Source organism: Juglans regia, chromosome 7, assembly GCF_001411555.2.
Source record: "Juglans regia cultivar Chandler chromosome 7, Walnut 2.0, whole genome shotgun sequence".
Taxonomy (NCBI): Eukaryota; Viridiplantae; Streptophyta; class Magnoliopsida; order Fagales; family Juglandaceae; genus Juglans; species Juglans regia.
In genome coordinates, this window is record NC_049907.1 from 46,178,303 (window position 1) to 46,198,406 (window position 20,104).

The 20,104-nt window shown below is 34.1% G+C and overlaps 2 protein-coding genes across 2 annotated transcripts; both read left to right on the forward strand.

The window, feature by feature from the left end:
* Positions 1-419: 419 nt before the first annotated feature.
* On the forward strand, positions 420-2,211 carry LOC108996099 (TATA-binding protein-associated factor 2N). The gene is made up of 4 exons (XM_018971873.2): positions 420-507; positions 1,044-1,443; positions 1,625-1,719; positions 1,883-2,211. Exons 2-3 carry the CDS (start codon positions 1,049-1,051, stop codon positions 1,698-1,700), a joined length of 471 nt encoding a protein of 156 aa, XP_018827418.1. The 5' UTR covers positions 420-507; positions 1,044-1,048; the 3' UTR covers positions 1,701-1,719; positions 1,883-2,211.
* A 10,436-nt stretch (positions 2,212-12,647) lies between these two features.
* LOC109015429 (biotin carboxyl carrier protein of acetyl-CoA carboxylase-like) lies at positions 12,648-19,844 on the forward strand. Its single transcript, XM_018997897.1, has 9 exons — positions 12,648-12,849; positions 15,077-15,271; positions 16,329-16,408; positions 17,239-17,298; positions 17,451-17,681; positions 17,748-17,810; positions 19,265-19,333; positions 19,481-19,526; positions 19,618-19,844. The coding sequence occupies exons 1-9, from the start codon at positions 12,840-12,842 to the stop codon at positions 19,686-19,688; spliced, it is 825 nt and encodes a 274-aa protein (XP_018853442.1). The 5' UTR covers positions 12,648-12,839; the 3' UTR covers positions 19,689-19,844.
* The last annotated feature ends 260 nt before the right edge of the window (positions 19,845-20,104 follow it).

The following is a 20,104-nucleotide window of genomic DNA, read 5'->3' on the forward strand; positions in this document are numbered from 1 at the left end:
ATCAATATATCCCAAAACTAGCTCCTCCGATCCAGATCGAGAGCCTTCCTCCGAGAGAGAGAGAGAGAGAGAGAGAGAGAAGAAAAAGAAAGGAAAGAAAGACGACTTCTTCCAAGGGGGGGAGAAAACCATGTAAAGAAGAGCATGCACTAATGTAATGCAACTTGGTTGTGTCTAGCTACATTCATGAGGTTACTGATCATGTTAGAAATAGAAACCCTTAAAGAAGCTGATGTATAGCCAAAGTCATGTTTATTCAAAGTTCAAAATATCCTCTGGAATCGTAGCTGGAATTTTCCTTTATCTCTTTTTTACTCCTTTAGATTTTCTTGATTCCATTTATCAAGGTTGCCAGTTGAGAGCACGAAAAAGTACGTACACGGCCCTCCACTTATTCCCTTTATCTGTCACCTGAACTCTAATATAAATACCCCTCCCGTCACACATTCTATCACCAATCCCTTCTTCACCTTCTGATATTATTTTAACTCATTACATTTTCTTGAGGTTTGTTCTTTAATGTCTTTAACTTCTTCTCTGTTTTGTTTTTATCTTTCTTCTCAATTTGAAGGCATATATATAGCTAATTCTTAAGTACTGTCCTTTCTCATCAAAGAAAATGAAATCATAGTTGGGAGGGGTCACGCCTCTTGCTTCTGAATCTTGGTTTCTTGATCTTATAGTTAGCAGAAGTACTAGTGGCAGTGCTCTTGGAGATGATGATCTAGGTGTAAATAATACGTACTGGCATGCCACATTTTTTATTGCAGAGCACCAATATTCTCATTTATTTATTTTTTATTTTTTTCATAAGCAAATGAGCATCCAGCAATTAAAGTTAAGAGAGTTGAATTAATTAATAACCTTTACACTATTATAGTTTGGTGTCATCGATATGGTAAGGTCTGGTGCAGTGATCAGGACTAGCTAGCAAGAGAGCAGAAAAATTCAAGTCTCGATAATTTAAAAAGCTATATATGTCAATATGTTAGTGAATTATTCAAATTAAACCACTGAAATAATCCAGGAATTTTTGGATGCAGAAAATATGAGCCGGCCAGGAGACTGGAACTGCAGGTCATGCCAGCACCTCAACTTCCAGAGGCGTGACTCGTGCCAACGTTGCGGGGATCCTAGGTCCGGTGATAGAGGTGACTTTGGGGGGTTTGGTGGGAGAGGTGGGTCTTCCTTTGGGTTCAGCACAGGCTCGGATGTCAGGCCAGGTGACTGGTACTGCACCGCCGGCAACTGTGGGGCGCACAACTTTGCTAGCCGGTCGAGCTGCTTCAAGTGTGGTGCATTTAAGGATGACTCATCTGGGGGCTACGACTCCGACATTCCCCGCTCAAGAGGTTTTGGTATTGGTGGTGGTGCTGGTGCTGGTGGTGCTGGCGGTGCTGGCGGTAGATCTGGTTGGAAATCTGGAGATTGGATTTGCAGCAGGTGATTTTATTTATATAATTATTTTCCCTATCGAAATAGAGTCTTGTGTACATCTCTGCTTTTTCTTTGGCTGCTCTTCTTTGACTGCTTTTAATTAAGACACTTTAGTGTTTAAGTGCCAAAAGTTATAATTAATGAGAAGATTTGTGATCTTTTTTTTCTTTTTGTTGGTGGGGGATAGGTCGGGATGCAATGAACACAACTTCGCTAGCAGAATGGAATGTTTCAGATGCAATGCCCCGAGGGACACATACTAGACATGTTCCCCAATTTTGGGTGAGTACGTCCTGCATTTTTTTTTCTTTAATGTAAAAGGTTCTATTTTCCAATACTAAAAATGGGCAACTTGGAGACATATTCATGGGTTAGTCCAGCTTTATCCCTCTACCTCTAGTTGCCTCCTATAATGTTGCTAACATTGGTGGGCTTTTTTCTGCAGGCAGGCAGAGAGCAACCAAGCTGCGCGCAAGAGAGACAACATCATAGATCCCTACCATTAGTTTTCGTTCATTATTTCTTTGGATTGTTATGGTTCTTATGGTGAACATAGACGTATGTGTTCACATCATGCAGCGCTTAATACCTCAGCATTTGCTAATTAAGCTTCCATAAATGTATTACAATCATGTAGTTCGGGTGCTTTCAAGTTTGAACTATCTACCATATCTTTTGTGTTTAAGACTTTATTTATTGTAATGGTACCTGCTTTCTTTTATAATGGAATTGATTTTCAATCTCTTTTTCAGCACCAGTAATGACGTGCATGCAGATCTTCCATAAAGACTCTCTCTCTCTCTCTCTCTCTCTCTCTCTCACACACCGAATTTTGTGATGGGACTAAGGCAATAATTGGAACACAAACTTATCTCATCTCAATCTATATCAAACCAATCATTGACATAATTCACTATTTTTTCAACTTCTCGTAAAAAAATTAAACTCATCTTAATCTACTTCATATATTTAAATGTATATTTCGACTTATTTACATTCAAATACATTTCAACGAGACCCACAAAATGTTATTATTAACATATCATCTCAACATACAAAAATGTAGCCTAAACTAACATGATCTCTTGAAGGCCGCTTTAATGCAGTGGTCCAAGAAACGTTTTGACATGAGCACTTAAAGAATTCTTTGAGCACAACCCACTGGACAATTCAAAACTTGCCACGGACCACCACAAGAACTTTAGGTTTAACACATGCAAAAGAATAAATAAAGGCTAACTTTTATGAATTGACTTTAATTTTACCGGGAGCTTAGGAAATAGTGACTGATTCCAATAGGCATCAAAGTACTGTATAAAAGAGTACTATTATATTCTGGATACTGACAGAATGCAATACTTTAGAAGTTTTCTGTTCTTTATTTGAAAAACTTCCCTTTTTAATTCATTATATATATATATATATATATAGAAGCAAAATGTGAATTCGTCGCGTCCGGATTCTTAAGCCCATCGATCTCTCACACAATGGCGAAAAACACATCTTTATAATTACACCTTAACAGTACTACAGGAAGAATATATAGACATGCAGTGATATACATATAATAAGAAACAATATTATTTGGGGCAGTGATGATACGTACGCAAGGCATGATCCAAACTCATGAGAAAGATTAATTTAAGTTGCATGGCCTCAATCGAATGCTCTCAGAATACAGTACTGCTAATTAAGCTTATTAAATCAATTGGTATATCCTTCTCCTAAGTGAAAGATCGAGTGGAAGTTGAAGTTACAGTACTATCACTAATAAAAGAGATTGTTGTGAGAAAAGTTGGTACCATGCTGCATGATCTTGAGGCACGCACTTGATAATTTATACATTGGATACAACAAATGCGTTCACTTTATATCTATTCAACTTGATCATACAAAGGTAAAAGCTAGAATGGGATTCATGCGTTATGCATGGAAGTTCAACTGATCCAGAATCATGATTCCAGTACGGTCATTGAGGTATATGTATATGCATGCAGTAGGTAGGACCTTACGGGGAACGAAACACTTATTCAAGATCTTCTTCTTCATAGAGGCACTACAAGAAAAAGTGTCATTTCCGGCTATGTTTATTTCCGGTGACGTAAATATCGCCGCTAATAGCCTATTTTACTGTTACGGTAAATCCTTTGTGTCCATAGGAAAATCGCCGGAATAGATCATTATTTCCGGCGATTTATTGTCGCCGCTAATAAGGCCGTCCCCAATACGCTTATGTATAGCAACTCAGCCGTTATCATTAAAAAAAAGTCGCTGCTACAAATTATTATTTTCGGCGATTTTATGTTGCTGCTAATAATATTGTCGCAAAAGCCTAAAATCCTATCCATCTTGCTTATTACGGCGACATCTAGTCCTACACAGTAACGAAAACCTAAATTTACCCTCTCGCACCTAATTTCCCTATTATTTCCCCCCCTCTACAAGTTTTGCCCCTTTGTCTCTCTCTCTGACTCGAGACTTTGCACGGTTGTTTCCGATTGCTGTCACCACCTCACCGCCACCTTCTCGCCGCCTAGCCGACATCGGCGAGTTTCTCTTTCATTATTTTTGGCTCCACCGATCTCTCTCTCTCTCTCTCTCTCTCTCTCTCTCTCTCTCTCTCTCTCTCACAGCTTCGCACGGTTGTTTCCGGTTGCTGTCTTGCCGCCTAGCCGACACTGGTGAGTTTCTCTTTCACTATTTTAGGCTCCACCGATCTCTCTCTCTCTCTCTCTCTCTAACGCTGCCGCTGATCGGTTTCCTGGCCGGGTATAATATTGTTTTCATAGAACTGAATGACTACTGCATTTTATCTTGAAGTACTTACCAGTCCATAGTCCGAATGACTGCATTTCATATGGAATCCATGTATATGAAGTTCTTATCTCTGTACTTGAGCCCCAAACAAGAGAAAGAAAAAAGAAGTCATTAAAATCTCTATCATTGTGTGGCTTTTATTTTCAGCACATAAGTCTTTGTTTGACATTGAAACTGCTGTGATATTTGTCATCTGCATGCTCAACCACTACCAGACTTAGATCAAAGAGTTCATCACATTGACAAAAGTTTACTGCAAGTTTATTAATATTGTAGTTGGAGATTATCTTCCATCTAACGCTTTCTAGCTAGATGATCACGATCAGCCATTTTTAATGCAGTGCATGCTTGCCCCCACCATGAAAATATATTCTATATATTTACATGGAAGGACTAGTACTCTAGCTATATATATATATATATATATATAAATGCAGGTGAGACTCTGTTCATATGGATATATATCCTACTAATTAGCACAACCAAGGCTAGCTTGAAACTCAAAGTTCATGCTCGTATCAATCCTCCATGTTACAATTCAAACACACACACACACACACACACACACAAATGAATTATTAGATAATTTCAAAGATCAATCGACATGCATACAGTAAAATTAATATTTATATTAACAATTATATATAATAATGCAACATTTTGTGATAGTACTATGATAGCTAGGATGGAAATTAACAAGCTGGCTGTTCAGTTTGCTTGTAGCACACTGAGTGATTTTATTATATTTATTCACTTATATATACGTGTATATTGTAAGTGATTTTATAGGTCAACTAATAATATAAAATGCAGTGCACGCTTGTTCCCACCATGAAAATATCTTCTATATATTTACCTGGAACTAGTACTCTAGCTATATATATATATATATATATATATATATAATTGATCATGTCACACATAATTAATGGTGGTCGATCTAGAATCACATGGCAACAGTCTCAGCTATTGTTTAGCTTAATCAAGTGGTTCTCATCTCACTCTAGTAATCATTGTCTTTTTTGCCTTAATTTGCACCTTCGCCCTTTGCCTCCGAGGGCCTTCAGTTTCTCCAAATTCCCTCTCCATGCATTTACTTCCTCTATTCTTCTTCTTCTTCTTCTTAATATGAAGGTTTGTTCTTTCCTCCCATATTAATTTTTCTCAAACTGACCATTTTAGTTTTTGCAATAATATTCCAATACGTACTCATTTTTATAGTGAACTCTAGTTTTATGCTATTTATAATTTCATGGAAATGATATATATCAAACCAGTCTTCTTAATTAATTAGTTATTTTAATTTTGAAACCAGACCTACGTATGTATGTACCTTAATTCTCATAAGCATTAAAGGATCAAAATTAATTGAAAAAACATATATATATATATATGCTATATAACCTACCTAGTAATTAGATAAAACTAAATTTTTTGGGTGGGTTTGAGGCTTATCATGAATTAATGATCTATTTTTCTTTCTATTTGTTAATTATTGATTATTCAGTCATATATATCTGAATGGCTGGAGTTAGCTACAGAAATTAATGTCTTTGATATTGATGTTGAAACATTATATATATTGATTATATCAGTGATCTAGAATTGTGGGTTCACATGCATGCATGAGAAGACCGATTGAAAAAACGCATGCATTTATTGTCTTTCACCAGGTAGTTGAGGATGTTCTGCATGAATTGCCAGTTTAATTTCTGCATATATACATAGAAAATGCTATTGAAGTAGCTAGATTATAATGTGGTTGAGAACAAAACATCTTACCAAAAAAATTGTTTCTAATTCAACTGCACATGGAAGAATAATAGGGGGAAATTAAAAAGGCATTGAAGTTAATTAAAAAGATAAGAGGAAGAAGAAGAAGAAGATTGATAAGTAGCATTACAATGGAAGAATGGATATATATCTGCAGTGCTGGAAACAAAATCATATATATATATATATATATTATATGACTTATATATATATATGATTGGAGTTACCAACTTTACTACATACATACATATTTAATATTTAGTCATTTAAATGTTAATGATCCATTCCTCTCCAATACATCATGAGCAACTTAGATCTAATTGCACCAGTAAAAAGATGAGTTGATCAGTAGTTACAACCATGATCATTAATAATGGATAGCTAAAAGTCCCACAACTTTTATATATGTTAATAATTACCAACTTCATGGACAATTAAAAGTACATGAAGGCAATTTGCTGTTAGACATTTATAATTTGAACGAAAAACACTTGTAAATTTATATTCCATTGTGATATGTTGGATGGTATTATGTAAAACGTACACTTAAATCTTGGTGAATTTTAAATATGTACGTCGAGGTTATTTGAATGATGTTGACATATAATATATATGTGCAATAAGATATAAATTTATCCAAATCTAGTATTTATAATTTATTAGCAAGCAATTATCTGTTATGAAATTACAAACATCAGGGAAAATAACACAACGACAAAATACAAGCAAATAGAATGGGTTTTGAAAAAAAAAAAAAACCATTTCTGGTGAATGTAACTCGCCGAAAATAAATACAGCGAGTAATGAGGAGACATTATTTGCAATTATTTGCGGCGACTATATCATCGCCAGTAATGTCAATTATCGACTTCGTGTTTCTGGCAAATGTCAATTATCGCCAGTAATGGAACTTTTTCGGCGACTTAAATTCGCCGCAATAATCAACTTCGTGTTTCTGGCAAATGTCAATTATCGCCAATAGTGAAAATTTTTTGGCGACTTAAATTCGCTGCAACGATTATATTTCTGGCGATTTGTAGTCGCCGGAATAGACTTGAGCAACTATGCTAAAAACCTTTACTGGCGATATAGATGATATTTCGGGCGATATGTACTCATCGGAAATGTACAACATTTCTGTCCGTTTTCGAACTTGGCACATAATGTCTTACTTGGCTGTTTAAAAGCAGCGACATTTGGGCAAACTTATTTAGCCGGAATAACGTTTTTGCGGCGAAGGTTAGTAGTATTTGCGACGATTTTATTTGCTGAAAATAAGTTTATTTCTTGTAATGAGGTCTTGTTTGCATTTTTTCTTTTTAGGAGATTTTTAGTTTACGATCATTTCTCTCTCATTATATATATACTAGTTAAGGGCAACGTGCGCTGCACGTATGCCCAGTTGTCTACTATTAAATATTGTAAGATGTATAATAGGCAGTAAAATATGACCAATTTCAGATAGAATCATCGTGTAAAGCAAATCATCATATTATCACAAGCAGCATATGAATAAGGATTTTTAACTAAATCATTTCCCTTTTTATCTCATATTATAAACCCTAATATCAATGCTTATATCCAATAGTATTTTTACGAGTTCCAGATAAAATAATATATAATGAGAATCTTGGATCTTGTTAGGCAGCAAACTCAAGAATTGAATGCATTTAAATGAAATGTAACATCCATAAGCAAATTAAGATTATTTCTTTTACTAAAAATAAAATATTGTTTGGTTAACCTTACCAAAATCTCTTGTTTAAAAGACTAATGTTTCTATAATATTAAAAAATAATATTATAACAATATTTTATTTAACTTTTAATTTTCATTTCAACTAATCTCATCTCAATTAGGATCTAAGCTATCAAAAAAAAAAACCTCAGTATCCAAACTCACCTAATCGGCAAAAGAGCAAAAACATAAGAGAACCGGATTTGATGAGAAAAAAGGAAAAAAGAGAGAGAAAAATTGATAAGAATACTGTTCATCCCTTACTTATTTTCAAATAAAAGTCTATTTGAAAATAGATTTGATTCCAAAATTTTCATATCATATCATATCTCTTTTTTAAACATAACTGAAATACAAAATTTTAAAAATAATCATTACAGCTTTCTCAAAATTTCAAATAAAATATAATTTATCTTTTTAAATTTTAAAATAAAAATAATATTATAAAATTATAATCTAAGTGTCTGATAATATTTTAATTTTATAACATTTTTTATTTAACTCTTTCTCTCTTTCAATTATTTTTTATAAAATTTCATCTCATCTAACTCTCTCCAACATTATATAAATTTTCAGAGAAGGAAAAAATTAAAAATGTTCTAATATATATTAACATATTCTAGACCATATTATTTAACACTACAAATAATGTTAAATTATTGCGTTAGTTCAAAGGCAGTTTAGCTTTTAATTTAAAAATGCAAACCAGATCATCTTAATTTACTTCAAAAGTTTTCATAACTCTTTTTAATATTATTAAAACAGAAACACTATAAAAAATAATAACAATAAAAAGCATTAATTTATTTAACATTTTCACATTTGGGTAAATAAAATAGTAATAATGACATATTATATTTTTAAATTATTAAGAAGTTATAATTTATTTCCTTATGAAAATTTGAATTATACTAACCAATCTACTATTATTACTCTTAATAATTATAGTTGGATACGCATGCTGTATATTTGTTATTTTCAAAATAAATATATAATGTGTCAGTTTTAAAATTCAAAACTACAGTGGTAAGTATTAAATAATTTAATCATATATTTTATAAAGTCTTATCCTTTACATTTAAAAAAAGGTAATGATAGGGTTACTACCCTATTACTACCCAATTACTACTCATAGTTAATTTCAAGTTTTTTATTTTTTTATCATTTTCTTTGAAATATTTTTTTAACATCCTTAATCGAAAAAATTAAAAAAATATATAATTTTATTAATAATCACTTCCTTAACCATTAAGTAAAATAAAAAATTTTAAAAAAATCAAATATAAAAAGAGTAGTAAATGAGTAGTAGGAGAGTAGTAATCCTATCATTTTCCTTTAAAAAAAATAAACAAACTATAGTACATTAAAAATTATACATCTACCTCAAATAGTGTAATTAATTTCAAGTTAATTAATAAACTATTCAATTTATCCAAAAATGAAAAAAAAATATATTTAAGTTTATTTCTTAATAAATCATTAAACAAAAACTATTAATAAAAGAAAAAAATTATATTTATACTAAAACTGTAACAATTCAATTCAATATTTACATAATTCAAAATTAAAGGAAATAAAACACAATAAAGACACAACGCTCCTATCAATAAAATTAAATTAAATTAAATTAAAAAAAAAAAAACAGAGCCGCGACGGCTTGGATTCCTCGTGGCGGTTAACAGCGGCACGATAGGAGCTGATATTGGAAGGGGAGGAACGCCGGACGGAGGGGAAGAGAATGGGTGGGGCGGTGTTGGCCACGCCGGCGTGTAGCGGAGCACTGGAGGCGACGAAGAATCGGACAGGCCGCGGCTTCGATTCGCTCGTGGCGGTCAACGGCAGCACGAGAGGGGCTAAGATTGGAAGGGAATGGACGCCGGTCGGAGGGGAAGAGAATGAGAGCGGCAGTGTCGAGAACGACGGCGTGCGGCGGCGCACCGTAGCAGATGAAGAAACGAACGGGAGAGAGGGGAGGAGGGGCTCGCGCGCGGGAGAGACAGGGCAAAATGGAAAAATTCTCAGTGGCAAAACCGTAATTTTGGAATAAAATTAGGGGCAAAATTTTAAACAAAAATATTAGACAAAAACACTGTTCATAGGCGATTCGCACTTTTTATATATATAGATATATATATATATATATATATATATATAGGAACTGATCATGTAAATGTCATATCACGTTGATCACATGAGTTCAAACAAAGCTCGTTGATCGCTTATATGAATAATTTATTTAAAAGTTTTGTTTTTTTTGTTTTTTTTTTTTTTATCTGTGTACATGTACTTAATTGCACGAATATTAAAGGGTAATAATTAGATTCGACGTTGATCATTTACTTCTCATCATTAAAAAGCTATGAAAAAAGGAATGTCTAAAACGCATTTCGTCTTGGATTCCCTTTATTGACCTCATGATCAATATCATGCATGTGTCTTTGGAAAGTATTATATGTATATTTACCGATATCAAAAGCATCATATGCACAACTGTCTCCCCCAGCTCTCCATGCCCATGATGCTTTAAGCAAGATTCTTGTCTTCCTTTCAGACAAGCTTTATGACGTTACTTCAGACATCTTTGATATTAGTCAAGCACTTTCCTGTTCTAGCTAGCTAGTAAACCAGCTACGTGGCATGTATATGTACATACATACGTATGTACGTACATATACATACAATACTCGTTTGGCAGCCATGCCATAATTCACATAGCTTTGGAACCGTTGTATATATATGTGTGTCTTCTGTACTAGTACCATGGAATCCCGGCCAGGCCCATACTGGGTTTCCAAACCCAGCCCAATATGAGAGAACTCACGAGGAAGGAAGCCAAGGAGGGGACAAAGAGAGGAAAGAAAAATGTAACGAGAAAAAGTAGAGATATGAGGTAAAAGAGAGAATATGCAACATAAAGTAAGGGAGGTGCAAAGGATAAAAGGAGCTTGGGCCATACGACTAGAGAGGGACGACTGCGACTTTTTCTTCTTCAACTTCTTCAACCTGACGACAGGGATTTCAATGACAAGATCTTCCTAGAAGATAGAGTTTCGATCTCTATTGTACAACGAATATGAGAGACTATAAAATACTCATATTATAGTAAACTGATTACCTTCCCAAATGACCTATGTACGTAGGTTCAATTCCGAACCATGTAAATTTGTGTCTATCTATTTATATTCATTGTATTTACTTTCCGTTCACTGTCATGGAAACAAGTACGAACACCGCACAATCATATTGGACCACCGTTGGAGGCTCTATATAGTACCAATCAATGCCCAAATAATCTCAGCAGATCGGGAATGAATATTTCTCCCCTTCTAGCCTGTTGCACTATTTTTAGGTGTTAACATGTTGTATATAATCTAAAGGATGCGTTTTGGTTTTAGGTGTAGAGATGGTGTCATTGCTTATGCATTTACGGATTAGGATCTCTTGAAAGTTGGGACAAAATCAATAAAATGAGTGAGCGTTATGTGAATTATTGCTATTTGTACTGTAGAACTAATTACTACGTACCTGATAACATTAGATACCAAACAAATTTTTTAGTGTTCACAGTCTATTTTTCTGAAAAATGATGTTTGCAGTCGTGAGTATGCAAGCGACGTGCAGTCGTTTTGAAAAAAGTGAATAAATATAGGACCCACATGAAAAGAAATTAATTTTTTAATAGTGGACCCTACTCTTTTTCAAAACGACTGCATGGCATTTGCGCATTTCACGACTGTATGTAGTATTATTATTTCTTTAATTCTAAATCCTGACATGAAAAACCACATGAAAATAAAGATTTTGGTTTTTCATGTACAAGATTTAGAATTAAAGAAAAATAGATTTGAAAGTACTGTTAAGTGAGACTTGAAGAGGTTTGGATTCAAAACCCACATCAACTCATCTCATCTCATTATTACAACTTTATCAAATTCTCACACAAAATATAATAAACAATTCAACTTTTTTAAATTTCAAAATAACTTTCTCAAATTTTCACACTAAATAATAAATAATTTAATTTTTATTTTACTATTCACAAACCATCTCAACTTAAATCCAAACCTCTCATTCTTACCATTTCTTTAAAAGAAAAGCTCAACCCACCAAGGATCCATACCGAGGATCCTTCTCTAGGATGGCCCCCGCCCCATAATTTTTTTTTATTGGTGATTAACAAAATGTTTTTTAATGATATTGTTAGTTTTTTTTAAAAGAATATTTAAGGACATGAAAAACTGAATGAAATAAAATAAAATAAAATAAAAAAGACCAAATGGTCTTGTCGGGAGTCATTCGGTGAGTGTAACACTGCTCTTTTTTAAATATTACAATAAAATAGCTGTAAGACTTAATTTATGTATTTAATTTTATTCAGATTTTTAAATTTTGAAAACAAAACCTCTAATCAATTCTACTTGGTTAGGTGAATTTGATTGTGGTTTGTGAAAATGAATCAATGATATTGAATCATGTAGAACCATAGTATATGGTGATCCAAAAAAATATTACAAAAGCTACCTTATAAATTTACATAATTTTATATTACATGTTATATTATAAATATCATCTATTATAAAATATACTTAATATATCACATTAAAATTCGTCACTTTATAAAGTAACTTTTTATAATTTTAATTATAGAGCTAGCACTTCTTATAGTAGCCTTGTGAATTAATGCAATTAAATATGATACTGTTTGTTTCTTCTTCTAGAAAAAAAAAAAAAAAAAAAAAAGAGGAGAATTACATAAATTATTTTATGATAGGCATAGAAAATTAACCGTAAAACAATTTTAGGGTTACGAAGTAAGTAGTAAAATTTAATAATTTTATTTTTAATTTTTAAAAGGAAAGATCAAAAGATACACCGCCGGGCCCAAGCTACCCGACTCCAGCTGGAACGTTTGTTTGTGGCAAATTGAATTGTCCTCTTTAGGGGATTAACGGCCGGGTGTCCCTGTGCCGAGTTTCTCTCAGTATGGAGTTTAAGAGACTTCAATTGGTTTCCAGTTTTTGGAAACTTTGAACCCTTTTCTGGATTTTCTGGTCTCTGAAGTCTCAAACTTTCCGATGGCTTCCTGTGAGTCTTTCTCCGTCTCTTATATCCCAAATGACTGTAGTTTTACTTGTATTATTTGGTTCCACTTGGTGTCCACTGACGTTTTATTTCATCATCTTTGCATCTGGAAAAGTGGGTATTTGATCAATCAATTTTTTGTTATATTTGAAAGATTGGGCTGTATGTCATTCTGTTTGTTGAAATTGTGGGCAGAGGAATTCAAAGTAGAATAACCATGCATTAGTTAGTGTGTATCAACTGTTTTTGTACCCCCCACCAAGGCAATCCAGATTCTTGAATTAAATCACTTTAGTTCGTTTGGGTTGCATTGTTCATCCCGAACGTTGGTTGATTATGGTCATCACCCTCCTAATTTTCTATTCCTGTTCTTTTAAATTTTTGTTAATAAATGCTGGGTGTGGAGATTGAATTTTTTACCCTTGTTGGTTGGGGTGAGATTTGCATAAATTATATTGCAGGAAGATTCTATATGGACGAATAAAGCATACAGCACCAAAATAAACTTCATTGGCTCAAACCATTTTATGGATAAAATGCATGATTATCTGAATGATACCGTAATGGGTTTTCTCTCTTGTAAATGAGGTGTAAGTGCAGAATCTTCTTTCTTGGGTTCAGCTCCAAATTTAGCGTACAAACTTTTCCAAGTCTGGAACTATACTGAAGAGTTAGGGTAGCCTATGGTTCAGAGTGCTCCTTGGATGTAGAGAATTTAGTGCGATGAAGGAGACTTGTGGATACATTCAAAATCTAAGAGTCATTCTTTAATTGTAGAAAGTGAGATAGATAATGGGAAAAGCAGAAAAACAAAGAAAGGCTAGTTTTTTCTCGTCTGTACACTCTATGTTGGCCAATTCAATTTTTCTAAGCTTTGTGAGAGCATTTTATGAACACATTCTTCTGGGTCACATGCCACCCTTACGGGCTTTTTTAGGATCATTGGCATTGCTGGTTTGTTTGTGTGATGCATCCTGTCTGGAATCCAATTGGGAAAACGACCTGCCATATCTATGCATGCATTTCATCCTCATTTAAGAATGATACCGACCACAATGATCTGTCATGCAGCACACCAATGTATCATCAACTCACATACTACTTGGTAGGGAAAACAGTAGGGAGTCTCCAAGAAATACCTTCCCAAAATATAAGCCCATGTTTGAGCCCACTGGTATTCACGCTTATATATATATATATATATATATATATATTTTATGTCGGGAAACCTCTCCGAGGCAGGACCCTTTGAACCCACCACTGCAGAGTAAACTCCAGTCCCGTGCACCTCACCCTCGGAAGTTTCCCTATACAGAACTGGTTAAATCTCTGGCTTTTCACAAGGGGGTGTGGCCCCAAAGGATTGTTGGTACCCATGAGGTGCTGAACCTTGGATCTTGAAGGAAGTGATACCCCAAGACCAATGCCTTCACCACTTCCAACCCCTTGGGGTTTATATATATATAATATATATATATATATATATCTACTAACAATTTCAATTGCATCTAGGGTCTCACATTTGAGGCTAGCATTTGTTAAGAACAGTCTCTGAATAATTTTTGACAATGCCTATTTCAAGAGAGATTAACATGTTAGTGCCAGATTCATGGATAGGAACTGCAAAGCACTGTCTTATTTACTTTTTTACCTGATATTATGTGGAATCTATTCCAATTTGCTATAAGGTGAAGTGATAATGTTATCATAGGCTATGAAAGGCTTATGGATGAGTCCTGACCTATAATATAGCATTGCTAGTAGAATGATGATTATTGGAAGAAGTACCTCTTGCACTACCGTATCAACTTCCCTTTAGCACTAATTTATGCTACTATTCTATACATAGCTAGCAGCATACAATGCCTCTTTAGATTTATTTTAACCTTCTTCAATTGAAGGTTTAAAACATTTTAATTCAGGGGCTCATCCTAATTACTCTTAGGGTTTGATAGTCTGTCCTTTTCTCCTCTCCTATCTTTATCTGGCATAAATCACTGAATTTCTGTTTTAAATGTCAAAATCACACTTTATAAAACTTCTAGTGTTGGTTTGAATGTGTGCATTACTTGCAAGTCATACCATTTCTCAAGTCATCTTCTCTGTTCCTTTGACATGATATATATTATTGAAATTATTTGGATGCATGCATAAATCTGGGGAGAATGCCTAAAAAAGTGTTCTGTTTAAAGATATTGTACGTTCTGTTGTGATGTGGTTACTATTTCAGGTAGCTTGGGAACTTCCAATATTAGAATCTCAGTCGTGAACTTTAATAAAGCAAGGGCTGGTATTTTGAAACAGTTTGGCATAAGAACTTGGACAGGGCAGAGAACACCACAATTTGCAGGGGTAACGTTACAAGTTTCACAACAGTCAAAGAATGCACAAACTGTGTATTGTGGTCCATCTTTAGAAAAGAAGTGTAAGTGCTTGTTGTTAATTAATTTCTGTCTATCCTTGTTAGTTAATTATTCAGTTTGCATGTCTTGTATAAGCACATTTATACACACGTAAGATGCATATCTACAGCCATTAGTTTCCTGCATTCGTAATAAAATCCTTATTTTGACATCTTGGATTTTGGATCATTTCCCCTCCATAAATATGTTTGTGCAATCATACATATTTGTTCTGTCTTTACTTATCAGAAAATGATTCCTGCTGAATTTATGCTGAAATAATGATACTTCTCCTTGTTCTGGTACATAAGTTAATTACCTACTTGTATGGAGCTAGTTTGACTCTGCGACTGTTATTTTTATTGACTTATATACAAAACATTATTCCTTCCGTAAGTGAGAGGAGGGGAAACAGGAGAGTTATAAAAGTGACTTTAATTTCGGGAGGCTTGGTTCCTGTTTGAGTGTGCGGCCCCTCTGGGTTGTCTAGATAGAATTTTTTTTTTAAAGTGGTAAATAAGTTTTTGATAAGTTAAGTGGTAAATAAGTTATCAGGCTTAATAGAATGCTGGGTAAGATTGTTCATGTTGCTGATCCTGATGCCCTTTCTGATCTAAATTTATTTGACTGTTTCAAATCCCCACCTTGTTTAGAAAACAAGTCAGCATAACATGCCATTATGCTATTATCCAGTTCTAGCCCATTTCGAGGATATAAAAGGAAGCTTGAATAGATTTGAGAATTGGTCGAACTATCTTTGGAAGATGACAATTTCAGTCTAGTTCATTGCCAATGACTTCTGTAGAATTAATGTGATAATATTATGTTATGTTTCATGGATACTTGTTACAAGTTAAATAATCATATCGCACACTTTCTCAACTCTGATACTCCAGTGAAGATGGCGTCACACTCCTAATACGCTCCTTGTCAGAAAGTAAATGGCCTGTGATTGATTCCTTGGTTCTGAACTTTCTAAACAACTTTTTTTGCTTCTGCTGTATGTTGTATATTAAAGTAAGAAAAAGAACTGTATATCTATCCAGCTAATTTAACAAGCATTTATCTTTGATGCAACAGCTGCTGGAGCTGGAGACAATGGTTCCGAAGCGACTAAATTTTCTGGTCGGACAAACCCGCTCGTTCCTAATTCATATGAGGTAAGTAGTTTGCTAATATATGTCATTGAAATTTTGTGTTTGCTATTAAATCTAACTGGCGTACGTTATTTCTTCATGGCTCTGCTGGCATGGTATCTTTCTGTGTTTCAAAAAATTAAACTTCATGGCTCTGCTGGCATGGTATCTTTCTGTGTTTCAAAAAAATTAAAACTAAGTGGAAATAAAACTTTTTCTAAAATTTTTGTCACCGTAATTTGGTACTGTGAAATAAATCGTTGTATCTGTTGGACATTTCTTTTCTTTCTTTTCAAGTTGTTTTTGTAGTATGCTTGTTGTTAGGGATGAGTGATGTGGCAAGCTGGCTCTCCCTTTGTCATTGTATGTGATAAAAATTTGTACTTGTATGTTGTATGCCGAAACTATATGCTCTTTTTAATTCTTCAATTTAAAAACATTGTCTTCACATATGTGGTACTTAACTTTATGTGATATCCATATAGTTGTTTGTTTATAATCAGTAGTTAGCAATCTTTTCACAAACTGTACGTATTGATGGCTTAGTTATTTATGGACATGTTCACTGCAGTGAACCATCCCCTATATTTCCAATTGGGTTTTGCAAAGGGTTATGAATAACTTTTTTTCATCAATGTATTATTGACAGAAACATTTTCTCTGTAATTTGAGATGACCTAAGCATGGCATATTTCTGAAGTCCTTGAATTTTATTGTGCCACTGGTAGTGATACCGTATATTTGTTTATATTATAAAACAGAGAATTTCATAACATTTATATACATACACATACTTGCTCCTGTATTCTTTTTTAAATGTTTGAAAACTTTCTTCCCTCAAATTTCATTTTCAGGTGGAATCTCTGCTCACAGCACTGTGTGATACAACTTCAATAGCGGAGTTTGAATTAAAGGTAAGCATGTTGAAGTGTATATTCTTCTTCAACACAAGCGTAGTTTCAGTTTCTTTTTCTTTTCTTTTTTTATTACTGGGATATGAGAATCTTTTCTGCATTCTAAATCTTTTGCTTTCTAATATGTCGTGTCATTCTTGTTCATATTTTAGCTTGATGGATTTTGGTTACATGTGATGAGGGACTTGACTGGGAAAATTAAACCTCCACCTCCCCCAAGCCACACTCCTATCGATGTAATTGCAGCTACAGAAACTCCTGCAAATGGATCTGTTTCGGCACTATCTTTATCTATCTTGAAGCCAGTACCTTCTTCAGGGAGGGTTCATACATTTCTAGAAAAAGCTGCAGATGAAGGCTTGGTCATACTTAAGTCTCCGAAGGTAACAATAAAAATTTTAATACCTTAGTGTTATATAATTATGGGCTCTAAATCTTGAATGGTGCAGGTGGGTTTTTTTAGGAGATCAAGGACCATAAAGGGAAAACGTGCTCCACCTTCATGTAAAGAGGTGCTGTTCATTATTTAAAAAAATTAAGGAAAATATTTCCTTTTGCTTGTTAGGTGGATCTCTTGCATACTTCTTGTGTATGTATCAAGGTTACAACCTTCTTTTTATTACTAAAATTTTATTTTACCTATAAAAAGAATTCATCGAGGGGTACACTGCAAACATAAAGCTTTCGGAAACTGCACAGAAATGAAAATTCTTCCTTTGATTGATTGTAGATGTTTTTTTTATATAAGTAAAAATTGTATTAATAATAATAGGCTTAGCCCAACTTTACAAGAAGGTATACACGAGTTAACGCCTACCTAGGAAGAAGAAAAAGAAACAAGGAAGTCATGAAGGCCAAGGCCATTAAAATCTACAGCTATAGCCCATAAAAATAATGTTCTAAAAAAAAGTTATCTAAGTTCCTCTATAGAGCGTTCTTTGTCTTCAAAAGCCCGGTCATTTCGCTCCTACCATAAGCACCACAGGATGCAAATAGGCACCATTTTCCACATAGCTGTGATTTGCGGAGCCCCTCCTAGATTTTTCCAACTGGCCAAGAACTCAACCACTGTGGCGGGCATGACCCAAGCTAGCTCTAAGCTGCAGAACACATCATCCCATAGCGCTCTAGCAACCTCACAATGCAGTAGAAGATGATCCATAGTCTCACCACTTTTCCTGCACATACAGCACCAGTCATAGACCCCCCGTTTCCGTAAGTTGTCCATCGTTAAAATCCTACCCAAAGAGGCTGACCAAACAAAAAAAGCCGCTTTAGGAGGCGCCCTATTTTGTCTTTCAACCAGATTGTAGCTATTTTAACTTCGTCTTTCCTTTCAACCTGATGTTTATAGTGTATATCTGTGGTAGGATTTGTTTATATATAGTTGTTAGCTTCAGTGATGAATTTTTTGTTCATTAGGTCTGTGGACAAAAACATTTATTAAAAATTATTTTATAACTTATTTATGTTTGAGATGCTTACATCTCAAACACTGATGGGACTTGTACCATGAACTTAACCACAAATCTTTTGTAACTTGTGTATTATTCTAATTCTGTTGAAAACAAGATCGAGTTACTTTGTACCCTTGCAGTAGTAAGTGTACCGTATCATGTTGTAAGAACTAAGCTTACTTTCATTTGAATTTTGGACATAAGAGATCATAATCCCATAAGAGATCATAAAAATAAAATAAGAGTGTGAAACAGAACTTGGCAACTTGCATCCCAAAGATCTAATTCCAACAGAACTATGGATGCACTTCATGGTTCAGAAATTAGTTTGGGATTGAGTTGTATTAATAGTCAGCCCAACCTCAACACCTTCCATCAGCCCAGGGTGCCTCTCTTATGCAACATGATCCCTTTTATGGCACTAGAGTTCTTGAATGCAATCATAGAACACTTTTGCAATCATGCATTGATCATTCTCCACTGACAGGATTCGCATGATTACTCTGCAGAAACAAATAGTGAAAGAGAACCAAGTACTTTGCTTTGTTGAACAGCTTGGTGGCGAGCTCCCAATTGAGGTTTGGTTCTTGACTTGAAAGTGATTGTGTCTGCATGTGTCGAACGAGAAGTGTAGTGTTTTGATTTTCCATTCCCTGGTTCTTATCCTTTTTTCTTCTATATCAAATTATGTCATATTTATTTAATTTCACATTTGGTTTATCCAGTCTGATGTATCTGGGGAGGTCATCAAGATACTCCGAGAGGACGGTGGTAAGTTTGCCATCTTTGGATGCATTTTCATTAATGGGCTTATTGTGAATTTTATTACGAAGGTTCTTATAGTATATACTTTGCTTAACAGATCCAGTTGGATATGGTGATGCTCTGATTGCGATCCTTCCATCATTTCCTGGGATAAAGAAACTCCAGTAGAGGATTTAGTCCAAATATTTTGTTTATCTGGGATCATTGTTTTAGGGTCAGATTGATGAAATCCTGAATCAGGAGTTATTTTATTCAGCTGGGATTGTATTTTGTTATTCTCTATTTAGGCAGACCAGAGGAAAAATAAAACACTTCATTGAGGTATTTCAAGTTTTCAGAAAAGAAGAAGAAGAATAAGAAGGAAATGTTTGAATCGAGGCTTGAAAAATCGGAATCAGGTTTAGAATCAGGTGAGGACCATTCAATGAATCGGCATTCACCACAATTTTGAATCGGTTATTTTATTTTTGATAAAAAGTATTAAAAATCATATGTAATGCAATTCAAGCATTTTATAAAAGAGTATAAAATATAAATTCATTGACTAGTTTTAATAAAAATATTAGATTAATCTAAATAATTTC

What these genes read in the sequence shown, in the direction of transcription:
- LOC108996099 (XM_018971873.2), top strand. Translation starts at nt 1,049, where the DNA reads ATGAGCCGGCCAGGAGACTGGAACTGCAGGTCATGCCAGCACCTCAAC. An exon ending in GGAGATTGGATTTGCAGCAG is followed by an intron (nt 1,444 to 1,624) that starts GTGATTTTATTT and finishes GGTGGGGGATAG; the next exon opens with GTCGGGATGCAATGAACACA.
- LOC109015429 (XM_018997897.1), top strand. An exon ending in TAGCGGAGTTTGAATTAAAG is followed by an intron (nt 17,299 to 17,450) that starts GTAAGCATGTTG and finishes TTCATATTTTAG; the next exon opens with CTTGATGGATTTTGGTTACA. An exon ending in TCATACTTAAGTCTCCGAAG is followed by an intron (nt 17,682 to 17,747) that starts GTAACAATAAAA and finishes TGAATGGTGCAG; the next exon opens with GTGGGTTTTTTTAGGAGATC.